Source organism: Hakea prostrata, chromosome 4 (assembly GCF_041222555.1).
Source record: "Hakea prostrata isolate BN-2017 chromosome 4, UWA_Hpros_2, whole genome shotgun sequence".
NCBI lineage: Eukaryota > Viridiplantae > Streptophyta > Magnoliopsida > Proteales > Proteaceae > Hakea > Hakea prostrata.
Window position 1 is genome coordinate 7,897,444 of NC_142603.1, and position 19,148 is coordinate 7,916,591.

The following is a 19,148-nucleotide window of genomic DNA, read 5'->3' on the forward strand; positions in this document are numbered from 1 at the left end:
TTAACCATGAAAAAGAAAAACAATTCTGCCTCTACTTGTAATTTTCATGGCGGATTTTTTGCCACCCTTGTTTGGACAAATTGAAAACATCACATTATCTTTGCTATTCGAAGCTTTGACCAAAGATATGTCAGAATTCTATGCAATATTTCTCATTTCATAAGTAGTATTCTAACCCTTCACAAGATGAGCTCATTTTGTAATTGTGATTTTGTGTTTTTGAAGACATTCGACAAAATTAAAACCATCCAGAGTAGATCAGTATGATTCTGTCACAGGATGACATGCATAAATCGAAAAAAAAAAATATTATTTATCCAAAAAACAACCTCTTCAGAAAAAGTCACAACTCTAAACATCTCTTGTTGCTTCTTAATTTGGTTTAAGAATCTACATTTGGGCAATTCGTCAATCATCTTTCATGAAGTCAAACGTTTCACCTCATGTTATGGTATTATGATGTTGTTGTCAATTGGATAAAAGGTTAGGTGGGAGGTGAGTGAGTGAATTTTCTGTGGGCTCCTCTCGGCGTTTCAGTGAATTTCAATGAGTTATAAGATTTAATCATATTAAATAATTTAATCTAAATGCTAGAATAAATTTAATGAGTACATGTAGATTAGAATATTCACACAAAAATTTATCATTATCCATTGGTTGGGAGATAGCCCAAAAAAACAGAACATTTGAAACTACAAAAATTTCTCATCATTCAATAGTTGTGAGATAGCATCGAAAAAAGGAAGCAGGGAGAAAGATGAACCTGATCAGAGATGAATTGAAGAGGCACCATCCATCCCTAGGGCAGGGTAGAGACCTTTGAAACTACAAAAATTATGTCATAATAAATTATGTCATAATCGTGGAAGGTATTCCACGTCCCTTGACTTGGGGATCAGTGATTAGGTGTTTTGTTAAGTTGCCAGGAACTAAGTAAAAACGTGTTTCATTGAAGGATGAAAACACTCAATTATTAGCGTTTAATTAAGATTTTGAACTGTCAATCTACCGTAAGCTCTCTCTTTGGGGTTCAATCTATTGTAAACTCTCACATGGGTCTTGAATTTACCAAGATGTTTACATTGGTTTTATAATGTAAAGTTGAGCCACTCGAGACTTCACCACCAATAAAAAATGAAGTTCCTACTTGTGCATTTGATTTTCATTTTTAAAGAACCTATTGACTGACAGCTTACTAGATTATCTTTGTTTTTTTAGTAAAAGATCTTATTTAAAATTTTTATGGATAAATAGGTACCTTAATAGATTTTTTTGGGCACTTATACCTTACCAGATTAATATCTTTGTTAATAAGAGAGTAGTTTCTAAATTAGGAAATATTATCATTTATTTTTATCTTTTATTCTGTATACGAGTGACAGTTTTTACTATATACGTTCCATACTTAAGTTTTTCGAGATCTGTTAAACCTAAATCTTTTGTTTTGAACACATTACAATTTACACATTTATAATCTAGTCATTTGACTTATTCTACTTTGTAAACCATATCTAATGTTGTTCATGTTTTTTTTTTTTTCATATGTTTGTTTGAAATTTTGATACATTTTATTTGGAGTCAGTTTAATTACATTTGATTCACATATTTTCACTATAAATATAATGCTTGGTTTGATAGCTGGAAATGTAAAGGAAAAAGAGAAATTGTAAAGGAAAAAGAGAAATTGTAAGATTTGTTTTCTTTTCTTTTTTGATGAATAACTATAAACACCCTCAAGGGAAAGAACAAAAACAAAGACTAAGGAACCCAGCTACTAGAGAATAGAGAAATCAATAAATTAAGAGCTATTAAATCTTCAGATAACAACAAAGCTTATTTATTGGAGAAAGTACTCCAAAGAATCTTTGTGAGAGCCAAGACAATGTTAGACTAAGTGACTAACATCATTGTGGATTGTGATTTGTGAGACCTATTATGGCTTTCATGATAATGTAAAATGATATTTAGAATTCCAAGATACGTTGGTTCAGCCTGACCTTGAATTTGTATAATCGTAAGGTAAACACCATGTATCAAATTGAGGGTTTTAAAGCTTCAAATTGTTTTGAAGAATGAACAATTAATGATTTCATTTTTTTTTAATATAGTTCTAATACAAAACAAATGGAAAACATCAATCGTGGTTGAGAATTTAGGTGAAAAAGGATTGAAAATTTTGTCCAAATATGGGTGTAATCATAGTTTGTAAGTTAAAGTATGCATGCATACGGTAATTAATTAGTCTACACGTCAAGTACGTAGTACGTTTCCAATCATTTGGCACAATAAAACGTGTATGATAATTGTATTTTACCTATTTAATACGTGTTTTAATACAATTGATTTAAATAAGAGTGGAAAACAAAAATATGAGAAACGAGAGGGGATTTAGTCTTTGTAAAAATCAAGAGCAAACTAATTTTTGACAATAAAATTCAAAGTTTTTCTGCTTCCATAAACAAAAGCTTTCCATGCAAAAAACTACATAATAAAACAAAAACCTAATTTGATACCATTTTTTCTTTGATCTCCGCATCTAATATAAATAAGACAAATGTATACAAAAATAGTTGTCATGTAATTCAAATCCATAAACATGAAAATATAAAATCAATTTGTACATTTTGTATTATATATGTTTGTTTGTTTTCCACTATCAAACAATTTAAAAATATTTTTCACACTTTGATTGGTTTTTATTGTAATGTTATATGATAATAATGTTCATTGCCCCATGCATATCCTCATATGAAAATAAACATGTTGTTCCACTAAAATCAACCAAGCGAAGGATTATGATCAAATGTTCTAAAATTGAGTATATAACCCTTCTATTTGCCCTAAATTAACCATGAATTTTGTATTATTCTAGTGACCATCCATCCAATTGAGACTTGGTGAGTATTAAACCTCCATTTTGATGATACCATCATTACTTTGAGGCTATTCTTAATATTCCAAATGGATTAATTAAAGCATAAAAAATTTAGAAGCAAATCTTCTTTTTTGCATGACTTTTCCACTCCTTGTCGTTTTCAACTTGGAACAGCTTATGAAAAGGAATTAAGCAACTTATTGATAGATTGAATCCTCGAATAAAGGTCATGGTTGATCATGAGCAACTTGCAAGTCTTATAACATATATGTGAATGAGAAGAAACATGATGAGATGGGTTTCTTTTTTTTTTGGTGAAGCTTTAAGTTGGGTTTAAATAGCTAACAAGAACATCGGATTGAGCTAGATTTTTAAATACCCAACTTTATTAATTGAAAGCTGACTCAGTAACCGGGCCTGATCGAAGCTTGAGAACACCGGTCTTTCAAACTAATTTAGGAAAGGTAGCTCTACCAGAATGGTAGATGAACGTGAGATACTTGCAGGAGCTTTGCCATGTGTAGCAAAACCTATTATTAAAAAAAATCCCAATCTCCATTAATGTTAGTTGATCTGCAGAAGTATGTGAAAGACAATAAGAAATTGACATTAGTCTCACGTGATCCCTTCCACAAAAGTAGGGTCAATTAATTAGAGAAAAAGGGAAAATGGAACATCCAAAAGTGAGTGGGGGTAGAGATGTCTTTTTCTTTCTCTATGTGTTCGCCAATGGGGGAACCTGGCGAATAGGTGAATTTCACCGATGTTTCGCCGGACATTTTCTGTGACTTAAATAAGCTTCCACCTTCTCTCTTCTCCCCTGCAACCATCCAATGGAACCCAGAATCCTGATATTGCTCTCCCAACTACCTGCAACCAGCATTGCCACTGGCTCTACTCCTAAGCTGACGATACTTTGGTTGAGGGTGGATCTCGTATGAGAAAAAGTTACATTCTCTAGTTCTCAAATCACTCCTCCTTTGATCCTCGACTATGCTCAGAATTTTGATGACTCCATGCAATGTGGTTTTAAGGGTTTTCCACTTTTCGTTATTTGTGATTTCCGACCGATTATTGATGGGCTTTTAGGCAGTTATCTTTTTATCAATAATGCCTTCATCTTCATCTTCATCTTCTATAATGATAATTTTGTTTTTGTGAAATTTTGGTGACTTTTGCTTGTATTTCATTAGTTTGCCGGAAATTTGCCAATTTTCGGACGACATTTAGCAAATTTAGCTTTTGCTCCCTCTTTTACTTTGCTATCCACCGATTTCGGCCGAAATTTACCGAAATATTTTACGATACTTTCCTTCCAATAATCATATCCGTCTCAAAAGCAGACGAAACACCCATGCGTGAAGTGAATTGGAAATTTGGAATTAGTTAAACCGATTTCATCCTATTCCTTGGAAACATTTTATTTCCATTTTCCAGGGTAATCCAATTGACTCTGGGAATTCCGTGCCTTCCTGCCTGCTCGTCGTCTGTAAGGATCTGATTGGTTCAAGAAAATGATAACCTGCTCAAATGCAGTTCGCTGGTTTAATGAGCTGTCTCTTGCCTTGTCGTCTGCTCCTTAAATGAATCTCAGTAAAAGAAAGAATCCAATCCAATAGGGCCATAAAGAATTAAAGATAACACTTTGAAGTTGATATTAACTGGTTGCTGATCCAATCAATTAGATCCTCACGTGCTGTGCTGTGCTGTACGTCGATTCTATATAAAGCAAGTAAAACAAAAGAAGAGTACTAGTGCTTCTACTGCTAAATTGCTCGCTACGCAACCCTGGAATCATTATATTTGCCTCCTTCAAGCACGTTGGGTTTCAGGTTTCAGATTCTTTTAAAAATCTCTGGCTAAATTTAACAAAATGGAAAAAGTCCAACTCTTGAGTACTATAAGAATCGCTACTCGCAACACCCATGATTGAGCAAACTTCACTCTCACAGCTGAAAGTGTCAAAATCTCAGAGTGAGAGATGGAGAGATGGGTAGATCACCTTGCTGTTCGAAGGAAGGCTTGAACAAAGGAGCTTGGACTGCAATGGAAGACAAAATCCTCAAAGATTTCATTCAGAGTCATGGCGAGGGGAGATGGAGAGACCTTCCCCAAAAAGCAGGTTTGTGAACTATATGTACCAAAAGTCAAAACTTTGTTTCATCCATTTTCAATTTACATGTGAAGAGAAAAGGAACCCATTTAATGTAAATGCATGTTTCATAAATAATGCAGGTCTGAAGAGATGTGGAAAGAGCTGTAGGCTTCGGTGGTTGAATTATTTGAGACCAGACATCAAGAGAGGAAACATTTCTAACGAAGAAGAAGATCTCATTATTAGGCTTCACAAACTCTTGGGCAACAGGTAATATATAAGGGTTTTGAGTAGAAATCCTCCTATTTGCATGGAACCCAAACAACGATGTCGTCCAGTAACTGACTTAATTTGCTTCAATGTAGGTGGGCACTTATAGCAGGGAGGCTCCCAGGGAGAACAGACAACGAAATCAAGAACTACTGGAACACTAATTTATCAAAGAAGGTTCAAGGTCAAGAAACTTCTTCCGGTTCGACTCAAAAGCAGTCAGTCCAGTTTGACGAGGGAGAGAAATCAAAGAAGAGAAAGAAGACGATGACTAGAACAATGGAATCACAAGTGGTCCGAACCAAGGCTTCTAGGTGCAACCGGGTTGTTCTCCCTTGTATGACTCCAGAACCAAACTGTAACCCAGAAGTTGCAGAACATGGTAGCAACAAAACTCCATTATCAGAACCAGAGCTTGAAGGTGAACTCTTCAGAACAATATTGTATCCAATGGAAGGAGATGATTCATCACCAAACCTCATGATAGATCTGGACTGCAGCCCTAAGTTCTCTGATCTTCTCATCAATTCAGACTCATTTGAATTTGGTAATGGAGAATCAGGCGATCTTGTGTCTGAGCTTCTCAACAGTGATGATCAGTCATTGCCATCTTGGGATCAACCATTTCTGGGTCCTGAAACAGAGGAGGAAATGATGGATAATTGGGCTATTAGTCAATGTATCAATCCTGATTTGGATTTCCCATCCTTTACTTCACTCCTGAGTCAAGTAGAAAGTTGGTTAGGAGATTATTAAATGAGAAATAATAGCTATCTTGTGTCTGCATGCAAATATTTAGAGCTCCTTCCATGTTCCATGGATGGAACTTCAAAGGAGTACATCGATAATCTTATGGCTGGACTGTACTGCATGAACATATCCTAATGATTGAATTAACAGAAATTTAGACATGTGTAACCCAGCACACTTCCTGAAATTGAGCCTTAAATATCTGTCTCTTTTTATCATGGAGAAATGTGTCGCCTTGAACAAGAAACAAATAAATAAACATCCAAGTCAGTATGCTATCTTACGTATATATCTTTGAAAAGTTACTCTTTTCTTCTTTTGTGCCTAGTTATTCTAACCCTTGTGAAATTCATTACAGCTTTAATTACACTGCCATTGGTGTATTCCTCTTCTTTATTTTCGTCCGGTTTCCAAAATACATAAAAATTATATATATTTTATAGTTTTCTCAATTCAAACCATTTGTTTATACTTTAAACTTAAAAGATAATATATATAACACTACACATGTATACATATATATGAAATGTATATTAAGATGATCCATCTTGAGAACTAGTCTGTTTTTGGGTCATCATCAACCAATCAACCATTTGGAATCTACAAGCTTCGAAAAGAGCTTGAACCATGACTTCCTTGGACTTACGCTGCTTTTACAGAAATTGTCACCACTGTGTGCTAGAAGTATGTTCATTTTAATATATAAAATGTGATGCTCACTCTTCTTTTTTATTTTTTTTAATTTATTTACTTTTTAAATAGACAAAATATTCTAACTAACTATTTTTGACTGTTAAGAATTGAAAATAAACAAATGTAAATTATTTTCATCCTTATTAAGCTCACAATGAGTTTCACTGTATCACAGTTGCTGACATTATCATTGAGAAATTCCAATTATTGTGCAGATTAATTTCTTTATTTAATTTCTAATGTGTAATTAGGAAGTTTTCTTTCATTTCTAAGGCATTTCAATTTATTATCATTTGGAGTTTTTATTTTTGGTTTCAAATAAATTTATTGAAAGAAATAGTTAATAAATGCATACCCTAGTTCCATCAAATGAATCAATTGATACAAGGCATCTGTCATTGAGTTGGGCAGCCCTTGTAACATAATCAAAAGAACAAGAAACAAAATTTCATTAACATAAAAATATCCTCTAAGAAGTTTGAAATCTCAGTATCACCCTGTTGTTTCTTGTTGTCCATTCAAACTAATACCTGTGAGACCTTATTTAAGAGCCTCTATAAAACCTTTTCTAGTAGCACATAAGCCTCTGCCACTAACAAATATCTATGGAAAATTCCACACTAATTACCAGCAGCAAAAGATAATCTCTATTAGAGTTCCTAATAATTAATTAATATACCCAACTTCAATTCAGCAGTTTTCATTCAACCATGTTGCTCAATTCGCAAAAGAAACCCACAGCTGGTGGAGTCCAATTAATCTTCCTTGAAATAAGATTTGCTGATAAGAAAATCCTACACTGGATATTATTATGAATTCCATCATTAGGTTTCTTGAGATGCGTTATGTCTCATTTTTTTTTGTTAACATTACAAATTTACAGCCTGTTAGCACCCAGCTTCTAACTCCTCTAAGGAATATTAGTTTTTAACTATTTATTTGATTAGTAAATTTAAGCCGTTAATAAGCTGCAGCCCATTTACCCAAAATATCACATGCTGATCATGCTTTGACTCATCTATTTGTTTAGAATTTTAAAATATTTTATTTGAAATTAATTTTTGATTAGTTTTATCTGAACACCTGAAGGCTGTATTCGATGGATGTGTTATATAGAAGCGAAGAGAAAACGATAGGAATATAAATAAGAATGACTGAGGAAAGTGAGAGGAGCTTTGCCATTGCAACCTGGCGCAATTTTCTTGAGTTTATAAAAAAACCCAAATCTCCATCATATCTATTCGACTTAATGAGGACATCTGTAAAAATATTTAAAAATAGAGTTCATATGTAAAAATATATATTCAAAATCGTTTTTAGCTTGTCAGAGAGTGGTTTGCTCTTGCCCCTTGGTTAATGAGTACAGTCGTATATATACTTACACAAGGATATAGCCCTACAAGCCATGTTCACTGAACATGCGAGAGTAATAGTATGGGTTTCATTAATTTTTGGGTAATTTTTATTTGCACCTTGAAGTTTGATATAAGTAAATTTTAGTTTTAAAAAAAATTTTTTTTTTTTTTTTTTTTTGCCTTTGTCACTTTTGTGTTATCCAAAAAAGACATGAATAGAGGAGCTGAACCGTCACTAAAACGATTACATAAGGATCCATGGTGAAGGGAGATGGAGGAAATCTTCCCCAGAAAGCAGGGTTGGATACTAAGGAAAATGTTTAACTTAGTTTTCATTTAAAATTGCAATTGAAGAGGAACTCATCACTAAGTTTTCATACATGTAGGTCTCAACTCTCAAGAGATGTGGAAAGAGCTCGTCATTAGGCTTTACAAATATTTTCCATACATTCTATTCTTTTGTTTCCTTATATTTGTACACAATCTTCTGCCTTCCGTCCTTTTGTTTCCTTATATTTGTACACAAGCTCGTCATTTGGCTTTATTCTTTCGCTAATTTCTGAAATTCAGTAAATTAATCTCATAACCCTTTCCGGTCTTTGCATGTATACACTTTACTGCTTAATGAAAAATTTATGATGTTTCATTCAAAGCAATCTCAAACATGATATAGTATCAGCAAGGCCTTGTTGGGCTTCCTAACCTCTCTCTCCTTGATTGACCTTCAATGGACCCGCTTCGGTCTTGATTGATCCCCAGAAAATATCTAATCGAAAACAGTTCTGTCGTTAACAATTAAAAAGAAAAACAATTCAATCTCCACTTGTAATCTGCATAGCGGATTTTTTTCCACCCTTGTTTGGACAAATTGAAAACATCATATTATCTGTGTTCTTCGAAGCATTGAAAAGATGTGTTAGGATTTTATGCAAGATTTCTCATCATTTCATAAGTAATCTAGCTCTTCACAAGCTGAACTCAATTTGTAACTGTGATTTGTCTTTTCGGAGACATTCCATCAAATTAAAACTATCTAGAGAAGATTAACATGGTCCCTGACTCCCTGCACAAGGATGACATGCACAAACCGAGAAATATCTCAAATTTTTTATGTTTCTAAAAGACAACCTCTTCCCAAAAATCACAACTTTGATGTGCCTCAAACTAGGGATCTCTCGTTGCTCCTTAATTCGGTTTAAGAATCTACGTATTCACTGTTCTTCCTTTATGTCTCATTATAATTATGTCATAATCGTATAACGTATTCCACGTTCCTTGACTTGGGATCTATGGTTAGCTGTTTTGCTAAATTACTACGGACGAAGTAATAAAGGGGTTACATTGAAAAAAAAGATTTTTTTTTTACTAGTGGTCACTTCAAGTGGGAGTGAAGCTCTGATCTCTTCCTTTAAATGAGAAAAATTACTGGTGACCAATTTTCAACAAAACCTAATATTATTCGTTATCTACGGTTAGTTTTTAACCCCAATTTTGTTAGTAAATTCAAAATTGAAAGTTGAATGACAATTTTACCCTTAATGAAGTGTAATAACCATAATGCCTCCCATCCCTCTCACTCATAGTACCCAATCTTAAGTGGGTGAAGAGAGAATCTTCTTCTTACACCTCGCCGACTAGACTTAAACCCTACCTCTTGAACCTTGTCTCACATTGTCAAGGGACCTTTGTGCGTATTAAACAAATGATTGACAACATTATGATGGCACAAGAAATATTCAACTTCATGGGCAAAACAAGAGGAAAAGTGAGGTATGTAGCCCTAAAACTAGACATGTCAAGGCTTTTGATAGGGTTAAATGAGGTGTTATCACCAAGCTTATTGAGTTTTAGGGCTTTGATGGACATTGGTGTATCATGGTCCACACACTGATATCCTCAACCTCTTTTTCCATCAAGCTAAATGAAGCCCCGTACCTTTGGTTCTCTGGATTGAGAGGACTACGGCAAGATTACCCCTGAAGAATGCTAAGAGATGATTTTTCTTTGTTTTCATAATAGAATGCTATTCTATATTGGTAGAGAGAAACTTCAAGGTCTGTAACAATAAGGAGCCAAACCCAATAAGGGTTTTGACCTCTGTCAACAAATGCATAAAGGATTTAAAATTAGCATCATTAGACAATAATGAACTCATAGGGGATCAACATTTAGAGGTTTATAACCCTAACCCTTGTCAATGTTTGCTTATAAAGAATATGTGCTTACCAACTTTACAATGAGCAGGGGTTTCTAATGAACATCTAAAAACATCGACTAGAGTGTGGGACTTTTTTGGGATAGCAAAATTCAATTCCCAACCACAAGGAGACAACAGGCTGGGACTTTATTGGAGGCGTTGACACATTGCATTCTTCATGGAATCAAAACAACAATGGGACATGCATGGAGTGTAGATCAAAGAAATCTAGTGCGACGAAGGAAAATTACTATCCACTTTGAAAGGGAAACACGACCACACATGGCGACTAAAAATGGTCCCCATGCTGGTGGAATCATTACTAAATATTAAGCATACCATCCTTTGTGGTTTCAAATCCCACACCCTCAAACAATGGTTTTTAAATGTATATTCACCTAATGCCAATATTGGCAACACTATGACAGAAATAGATGTAACTACTCTCGTTAAGTTTTTATTTTATTATATTTATAATAATAATAATAATAATAATAATAATAATAATAATAATAATTTTATTACAATATATTCTTTTCTCACCAAAAAAAAAAAATTTTTTTTTTTTGATGACAGACTATTAGAGTAGGTTGTCATCATGTAAGAGTAGTTTCTAAATTAATAAGGTTATCGTTCACTTTCCATCTTTTAATCAGCAACACGAGTGATAGTTTTTGCCGAACTCTATTGTTAAGGTTTTTGAGATTTGTTAAATCTTTATTATTGCACTTTGTAAACTACATCCCATGTCACTCACTCACTCACTCATGCTTCTTTGTTTCATTTGTTTATTTGGAATTTAGATACATTTTATTTGGAGTTGGTTTTATTACCTTTGACTCAAATATTCTCACAAAAAGTAACCTTTGATTTGATAGAAATGCAAAGGGAAAGGAGAGACTGTAAGACTTTTTTTATCCCGATGAATAATTATAAACACCTCCAAGGGAAAGAATGAAAAACAAAAGGAAGAGAGAAAAGGGGAACACAGCTACTAGAGCCTAGGAAAATTTAGTATGGAGCTATCAAATCTCCGAATAACAACATTTACTAAGCTTGTTTTTTGGAGAATCTAAAAAAAAATATATATATTTTTTTGAGGGAGCCAAGACAACGTAACACTAATATCATTGCAGATTGAGACCTATTATGGCTTTGATAATAATGTAAAATCATATTTACAATTCCAATATAAAAATGGTTCAGCCTGATCTTGAATTTGTATAATCTTTATGAAAATACTACATATCAAATTGAAGGCTTTAAAGCTTTAGAATTGTTTTGAAGAATGAAAAATTAATGATGTCATTTTTTCTTCTTCTTTCGGTTCTAATACCAAAACAAATGGAAAACATCAAACGTGGTTGAAAATTTAGTTGAAAAAAAGATAGAGAATTTAGACCAAGTAACTTGGGCTTAAATAGCTGGGAAGACTTCGACTTCAGATTAAACTAGACTCAGTAATCTAAACTGTTCGAAGCTTGTTCTTTTTGGTCAAAGATCGAAGCTTGTTGAATATAGGAAAGGTAGTTACCACTTACCAGAAGGAGAACGAGAAAAATTTACAAAGAATGGTAGATGAATGTGAGACAGTAGCAGGAGCTTTGCCGTGTGTGCGACGTGAAGCAAATTTTAAAAATCCCAATCTCCATTAATGTATCGAATATGAACTGGTTCAGAATAACAAGATCTTCAGAACTTTTGGAAAAACCATGCGAATGAAGAAATAAAAAAATTGACATTAGATTTATGTGGTCCCTTCCACAAAAGTAGGGTCAATTTATAAATAAAATAAAATAAAATCCAATCGTGTCTGGGGGTAGAAATTTCTTTTCTTTTCAGAACTAATCGAAAGCTACATACACCTACACCTGAATTAGAATTAATGGTTATATCTTCTTGACCCATTAAAAAAAGGAAAAAAAATTCTTAGATGGTCAGATTTTTAAAAGATTCACTTAATAAGATATTTTAAATATTTTTTATTTAAATGGATTATATTTTTAAAAATAATTATCAAATTTTAATTTTTCAAAATAATTTTTTTTCCATCCAGCTAATATTCTATCATGAACTATTCAAATTACCCTTAGTCTTTTATTGCAAACGATGAAAATGACAATAATACGAGGTCTGAGAGCTACAAAAGACAAGATGTTGTCAACTTTAGGATTGCCAAGAGATTAAGGGCCCGTTTGGTTACATGAATCTAGAGATTTCAAATCTTTGAATTCATAAATCTGAGAATTATACCCATTTGGTTGTAAAAATCTCTAGATTTATGAAATCTAGAGATTCACCTTTTTACACTAAAAACATGAATCTGTTGATTTATGGGTAAAGGGTGAAATCCAGAGATTTAAAAGAAAACTATACATTTGCACATTCACAAAAATCACGTCGATCAAATAATTTTTTAGGATGAATCCATAGATTTCATTCCACAACCAAACATCTAATTTTATAAATTATAACTCCATAAATTTGAAATCTATAGATTTGAAATCTCTAGATATTTGAAATTTGCAGACTTGTGTAACCAAAAAGAATTGGTAAGCATTTCTTACAAGTTTTTATATAAAAGACTTGAGGGTAATTGGGTCATTCATGGTAGAATATTAGTTGGGTAGTAAAAATAATCACAAAATTTGGGATTTGGTAATTATTAAAAAAATAGGATCAATTTAAGTAAAATTTTTTTACAATATCTTATTGAGTATAAATCTTTTTAAAAATATGATCATCTATAAAAATTTTCCTAAAAAAAAGAAAAGAATTAAAATTAATGAGACCGATTTCATCCTATTTGTTGGAAACATTTTTGTACAAGAAATTTTTTCATATTGGGAAAATGAATATTACATATATCATGAAGAAGAGTTGATTTTCTTATTTCTTTGCTAATAGATTTATCACAGTAGCCAGGTGAGCTCCCTCATGACTCCATTGTCATTAAGTGTGATGCTGCTCTACCGTTGGAGTCGAACAAAGGAGACGTTGGTTTCATGGCTTTTATAGAGGAAACTATGCTAGTGGTAGTTTCAAATCCAATGACCATCCCTTCGGCAATTGTGGGAGAAGCAATGACATTCATGTTGACTCTGTCCTGGGAGAGGTACAGAGGGAGTAAGGCTCTCAGGCCGTGGTGGTGATGACTGATTGCATGGATCTCTACTATTGCATAGGGAGACTCGAGCTTGTTGGACCGAGTGCCCCTTGAGGATATGAAAGACCTGATGTTGGGTTTTTCGAGTTGTAATGTTGAGTGGATTCCTTGGGAGGAGAATTATGTTGTTTACTACCTAGCCCGTAGGGCATTATCCATTTCAAGTAGGACTTTTGGCCGTTTTCAATTCCTGAGATCCTTTTTTTGTTGTTGTTTAGGACCCAACCCCCCACCTATTCACATCCTCTACAATTCTCATCCCAGCAACTTCTTGTAATTCATATATAGGATTGCCACATGTGATAGTTAAAAATCCAATGGATAAAATTAGAATCCAACTGAGAACGGAATCTAATAAATCCTAAAATTAAACATCAAGAAAAGAGGAGAGATGAAATTTAGAGGAAGTTTAGAGATTTAATTCTTAGTTGGGTTTTAATTGTGACCGTTTCTGATCACGTCATTGAGCCGTCCGTAAAAATCCAATTGGTTCAAGAGAATGATAATCCGGGTCGTTTAGTAAGTTATTTCTTGCCTTGGCCTCAGCTTCTTAAAATAACATTTGATATTAATTAGTTGCAGATTCAATCACTAAAATCCTCATGGCTGTCAATTTTTTTATTAAGTAAAACAGAAAGAGACTAGTGCTTCTATTTCTATATTGCTAGCTACCGACTCCCGCTAAGTGGTCTGGAATCTCAATACTGGTCTCTGTAAGAAGAAAATTTTCAAGCACGTTAGGTGTGAGATGTTTTAAAAAAAATGGGAAAACTCAAACACTGTGGACTATAAGAATCGCTACTCGCAACACCCAGTGGTGAGCAAACTTCATTCTCATATATACCTCAAAGTATCAAAGTCTGCGAGGAGAGAGATGGGTAGATCACCTTGCTGTTCGAAGGTAGGTTTGAACAAAGGAGCTTGGACTGCAATTGAAGACAAAATTCTCAAAGACTACATTATGAATCATGGCGAAGGGAGATGGAGAGACCTTCCCCAAAAAGCAGGTTTGTGAGCCATAGTAAAAGTCAAAATCTTGTTTTTCTATGGTTTTTTTACGTGTAAAAAGAAACATATTTGTAATGCTTCATAAATGCAGGTCTGAAGAGATGTGGAAAGAGTTGCAGGCTTCGGTGGATGAACTATTTGAGACCAGACATCAAGAGAGGAAACATTTCCAACGATGAAGAAGATCTCATAATTAGGCTTCACAAACTCTTGGGCAACAGGTAACGTATATATGTATATATATTCTTGATTTGCCAATTGTTATAAAGGTTTTGAGTAGAAGTCATTCTCTTTGCATGGAGCCCAAACAACAATGTCATAGAGTAACTAAGTCAATTTGCTTCAATGTAGGTGGGCAATTATAGCAGGAAGGATCCCAGGTAGAACAGATAATGAAATCAAGAACTACTGGAACACTAATTTATCAAAGAAGGTTCAAGGTCAAGGTCAAGGAACGTCTTCTGGTTCGATTCAAAAGCAATCAGTCCAGTTTGATGAGGGAGAGAAATCGAAGAAGGGAAAGAAAACGATGACCACAATGATAAGATCACAAGTGGTCAGAACCAAGGCTTCTAGGTGCAACCGGGTTGTTCTCACTCATACGACTCCACAACCAAACTGTAACCCTGAAGTTGTCGATCATGGTAGCAACAGAAATCCATTAACAGAACCAGAGCTTGTACCAATGGGAGCAGATGATTCATCACCAAATCTCATGATAGATCTTGATTGCTGCCTTCAATTCTCTGATCTTCTCAATTCAGACTCGTTTGAATTTGGTAACAGAGAATTAGGAGAGGGCAGCAGTGAAGGTAACAGTGACGATCAACCATTGCCATCTTGCGATCAGCCATTTCTCGGTGCTGATCAAACAGAGGAAAAGCTGGATGATTGGACTTTTAGCCAATGTATCAATCCTGATTTTGATTTCCCATCCTTCACTTCACTTCTGGATCAAGTAGAAAGTTGGTTAGGAGATTAATAACTCAGATAATAATAGCTATGTATCCGCATGCAAATATTTAGGTGCAACTTGCGCACGGTTTTTGAGAACATGATTTTAGTCGTCATGTCTGAGATTTCAATTACTGTGGAGATTTCTTTATTTGGTTCATGATATGTTTTTGCAAAGTTTTCTTCCATGTCTAGTAGTTTGTTTTTTTCTTGGCTATAGAAGTGTGAGGTTTGGGTAAGCTCAACTGTGTAAAGAGATCAAATTCAACAGCTTATTTCGCGTAAGTTATTTAAAGCAACTTTTGTAAAAGAGCGATCGAGATCAAAATCTCAACTCTCGTTTTGATCTCTACCGTAAAGTAATTTCAGATTCGCACTAGTTTGTGTAGAAGCCATTGAAATCTATCATTTTATAATTTTTATTAATATAAAATTATCTTATACAATAATTTCAACTAGTGAGGTCGTCACGTGAGACTCCAAATTTGCAATGTGTTTTTGATACTTTCATTATTAATTATATTTGCTCCAGAAAAATTATTGGCCGCCACATTGTTAGAGATCCAGTGAATATTCTTTCAGGGTTAGGTTTCTTGAAAGCATAACAAATTTACTTGAGTCTCATCATAAAGTTCTTGGAGGCATAACAAATTCAAAACCGGGTTATTATCCTAACTCACTCCTGGACACATGTATTAGTTTTTAACTATTGTTTAAGTTAGTAAATTTAAACAGTAAATAAGCTACAATATCATTTTATTTCACGTTTTTAGGCAAAAAAAAAAAAAAAAATGAAATTCTTAGATTTCATGAATCTAAGGATGTTTTCTATTCGAATACATATAAATCTCCTTTTCATGCCGGGTTAGTAAATTTAAGCAGTAAATAAGCTACACTACCATTTACCCAAAAACCTAAAAAAAAAAGAAAACCTGTAACAGTCACGTTGCTCATGCTTTTATCTCAGTTGTACGTTTGCTTGGAACTTTGAGATATTTTATTTTAATTTAAACCAATTTGATTAGTTCTATCTTAAGATTCTTAATATTATCTTCATGTTGTATTCGAGTGTTTGGTTACATAGAAAAGCAAATGGAACGTGAGAGGAGTTCTCTGCTGTGTTTGGAACGGGTGGCAGCTTTCCTGAGTTTATAAAAAAAAAAACCTCAAATCTCCATCAGATCTATTCTGAACTAACGAGGAGTCGACCAGATCTCCAAAAATACTTCAAATAATAGAATCCACATGTAGAAATATATATAAGTCCAAATTTGTTTTTAACTTGTTACTTGACAGGGTATGGTCAGGGTATGGTTGGCTCTTGCCTCCTGGTTATACGGTCAAATGGTCCCAAAAGTCGGCACAATGAGGGGAAATACGACGCATGCAAGTATGCAACATCAAATAAGAAGATGAATATCAAGCATTTTTTTTATTAGCAATGTGGCTAATAGCTGTAGGTAGCACTGCTTGATACTGTGCAATATAGTGCACTGTGTAGCTGAATATCAAGCATTTTTTTTTTTTCCTTTTCTATTTCCAGATTCCTTTACTTCTTGAAAGACTTGACTTTGTTGTAAATAGATTGGAGCAGAATCCTCACAAGCCATTTCCAACAACTTCATTTGTGAGAAGGAATTAAGGTTAATAATATACACCTGCAAGCTATGATCCCAAACAATTGATGCCTTGTTAATTTGAAACATTTTCTCTTGTTGTTTATGTTGTACATGTGTATCTTTAAGGTTATGTAGCTAGTGAGATGGTCATTCAAACACTCAACCCTTATCTAGAACTAGCACCAGCCAAACAAATTAGAGAGAGTTTGATATTTTCATGAATTGATGACTAGCTTTCCTTAAAATAAAATGAGTTACAACTATGGCATTCCTTGAAACTACTTTATTATTCCCATACAAGGTCAAGAGTACATCACGTAAATACTCAAACTTCACTCCATATTAATCTATTATAGTATATTCTTAACCAAGGCAATTTCCCAAACTTAAGTTGTGGTTTTTTCCAGAATAATTTTATTGTATTGGATACTATTGATGATTTATTTAATTCAAGTGGTACTTTTAACCTTGCTTTTCTGTGGTTTTTATGCCGGAGGTTCCTACAACATACCAAGCTTGTGTCGACATCCAAAGAGCCAGCCTTGGTCTCCTGTGATAGCATGACAACTCTTAATTATATCAAGGACTCCAAAATAAAGTGCATGCGTGTGACTCTTGAAATGCAAGAAAGAAAAAAACGCAGAAGCTTTTGTGGCTCTTTCTCTCTGTTGGCTACCATTGATTCACAATAGTAACAGAGGAGGAAAAGCCAATGTTTGGATCCTGATTTGGATTTCCCATGCATCCTTTACTTTCTTTCTGGGTCAAGTAGAAAGCTGGTTAGAGATTTTTAACTGAAAGTCAACCCAGCACACTCCTTGAAATTTAGCCATAATCGATCTGTCTCTTTTTATCATGGAGAAATGTACCGTCTTTGGGAAGAATAGAGACCAATTTGTCGTCTAGAACAAGAAACAGATAAACATTCAAGTTTGCTAATCACACGTTAATTGTTATCTTGTATGATGTTCTTTTCTTCTATAATTTATACCTAGTTATTCTAACCCATGTGAAATTCTCTACAGTTAATTCACATACACCTCTTGATTACATATATCCTCAGGAAGTTTGCTTCTTACATATAAGACAGAGCTTTGCTCCTGTTCTGAAGGGATTCGAATCCTTGAACTCATAGTTAATTCTTCTCCTTTCTTCAAACTAAGACCAGCACTGGGGATGAATCGATAGACATTGATGTTAGCAGTGTTTGTCATGTTCCTAAATAAAAAACAAAATAAAAATTATAATTTTTTTAATAATTTCTTTCATTCAAACCATTTGTTTATATTCTAAACTTATAAGAAGATAATATATAATACTACACAAACATATGAAATGTGTATCAATTTGTTCCCACCTTATACCAATGGCATGATTCATGGGAATCCCATATTTTAAAACATAAACTATCATGTGTGGCCTCAGCCTTTTGTTATTTTTATTTTTAATTTTTTTAGTGAGAGAATAATATTGCGTGAGAAAAAAATCTCCTAAAATATTCAAACAACTATTTTTTTTAGTATTAAGAAAAAGAGAATAAAGAAATGTAGACTGGTTTTATGCTTGTTAAGTTCTATTAGGGATAGTCTAGCTGCCACTTCATCTCAAGCTTATGCGGTTAGGGTTGCTTCCAAGAGTTCGATCACTGTTAGAAGTCGACCCACAACTGATCAAACACCAGTTACTACATTCAAGGCTTCCAAGAGTTCTACTGCTGTTAGAAGTCCTACAATTGATCAAACACTAGTTACTACATTCAAGAAGAACTCTATAATTGGTATTCACAAAGACTCTAGTCAACCCAAAGAAGAGTTTGATACTGATTGGTACAAAACCCTAGTCAATATTTTATGTAATCTAAAACACCTATCTTTATGTAAACCAAAACATTGTAATTCAAGAGTCCTAGAAACACAACCACAAGAGTCCTAGATCACTAAGGAAAAATGACTCTATTTCTTTATAAAACTTTGTACTAACTTCTTGTAAATCTAATGTGAAATAATACTCTCTCTCTCTCTCTCTCTCTCTCTCTCCTCATGTCTCTCTATCTCTCCTCCTTCAACTTTCTCTCTTCTTCTCTCTTTCTCTATTCAACTTTCCTTTTCTAACAAGTTCAAAATGATTTGGGGACAATTTAGTTGGTGAAATTTTGGATCTTACTCA

At 33.8% G+C, this 19,148-nt stretch overlaps 2 protein-coding genes, 1 non-coding gene and 1 pseudogene across 3 annotated transcripts; all 4 read left to right on the forward strand.

Annotated features, from left to right (window-relative positions):
• Positions 1–213: 213 nt before the first annotated feature.
• Positions 214–315, forward strand: LOC149017579 (U6 spliceosomal RNA). Its single transcript, XR_016173286.1, has one exon. It is a non-coding gene; the product is annotated as a U6 spliceosomal RNA (small nuclear RNA).
• Positions 316–4,852: 4,537 nt separating this feature from the next.
• Positions 4,853–6,235, forward strand: LOC149017580 (transcription factor MYB1-like). The gene is made up of 3 exons (XM_089154186.1): positions 4,853–4,997; positions 5,111–5,240; positions 5,336–6,235. Exons 1-3 carry the CDS (start codon positions 4,865–4,867, stop codon positions 5,994–5,996), a joined length of 924 nt encoding a protein of 307 aa, XP_089010312.1. The 5' UTR covers positions 4,853–4,864; the 3' UTR covers positions 5,997–6,235.
• A 2,801-nt stretch (positions 6,236–9,036) lies between these two features.
• On the forward strand, positions 9,037–9,147 carry LOC149017581 (U6 spliceosomal RNA; annotated as a pseudogene).
• A 5,086-nt stretch (positions 9,148–14,233) lies between these two features.
• LOC149017582 (transcription factor MYB1-like) lies at positions 14,234–15,414 on the forward strand. The gene is made up of 3 exons (XM_089154254.1): positions 14,234–14,408; positions 14,501–14,630; positions 14,761–15,414. The coding sequence occupies exons 1-3, from the start codon at positions 14,276–14,278 to the stop codon at positions 15,389–15,391; spliced, it is 894 nt and encodes a 297-aa protein (XP_089010380.1). The 5' UTR covers positions 14,234–14,275; the 3' UTR covers positions 15,392–15,414.
• The last annotated feature ends 3,734 nt before the right edge of the window (positions 15,415–19,148 follow it).

Excerpts from the sequence above, each read along its gene's own strand:
- LOC149017580 (XM_089154186.1), top strand. The coding sequence starts at position 4,865 with ATGGGTAGATCACCTTGCTGTTCGAAGGAAGGCTTGAACAAAGGAGCT. Across the intron at positions 4,998-5,110 it reads AGACCTTCCCCAAAAAGCAG|GTCTGAAGAGATGTGGAAAG; the intron begins GTTTGTGAACTA and ends TAAATAATGCAG. Across the intron at positions 5,241-5,335 it reads CACAAACTCTTGGGCAACAG|GTGGGCACTTATAGCAGGGA; the intron begins GTAATATATAAG and ends GCTTCAATGTAG.
- LOC149017582 (XM_089154254.1), top strand. The coding sequence starts at position 14,276 with ATGGGTAGATCACCTTGCTGTTCGAAGGTAGGTTTGAACAAAGGAGCT. Across the intron at positions 14,409-14,500 it reads AGACCTTCCCCAAAAAGCAG|GTCTGAAGAGATGTGGAAAG; the intron begins GTTTGTGAGCCA and ends TCATAAATGCAG. Across the intron at positions 14,631-14,760 it reads CACAAACTCTTGGGCAACAG|GTGGGCAATTATAGCAGGAA; the intron begins GTAACGTATATA and ends GCTTCAATGTAG.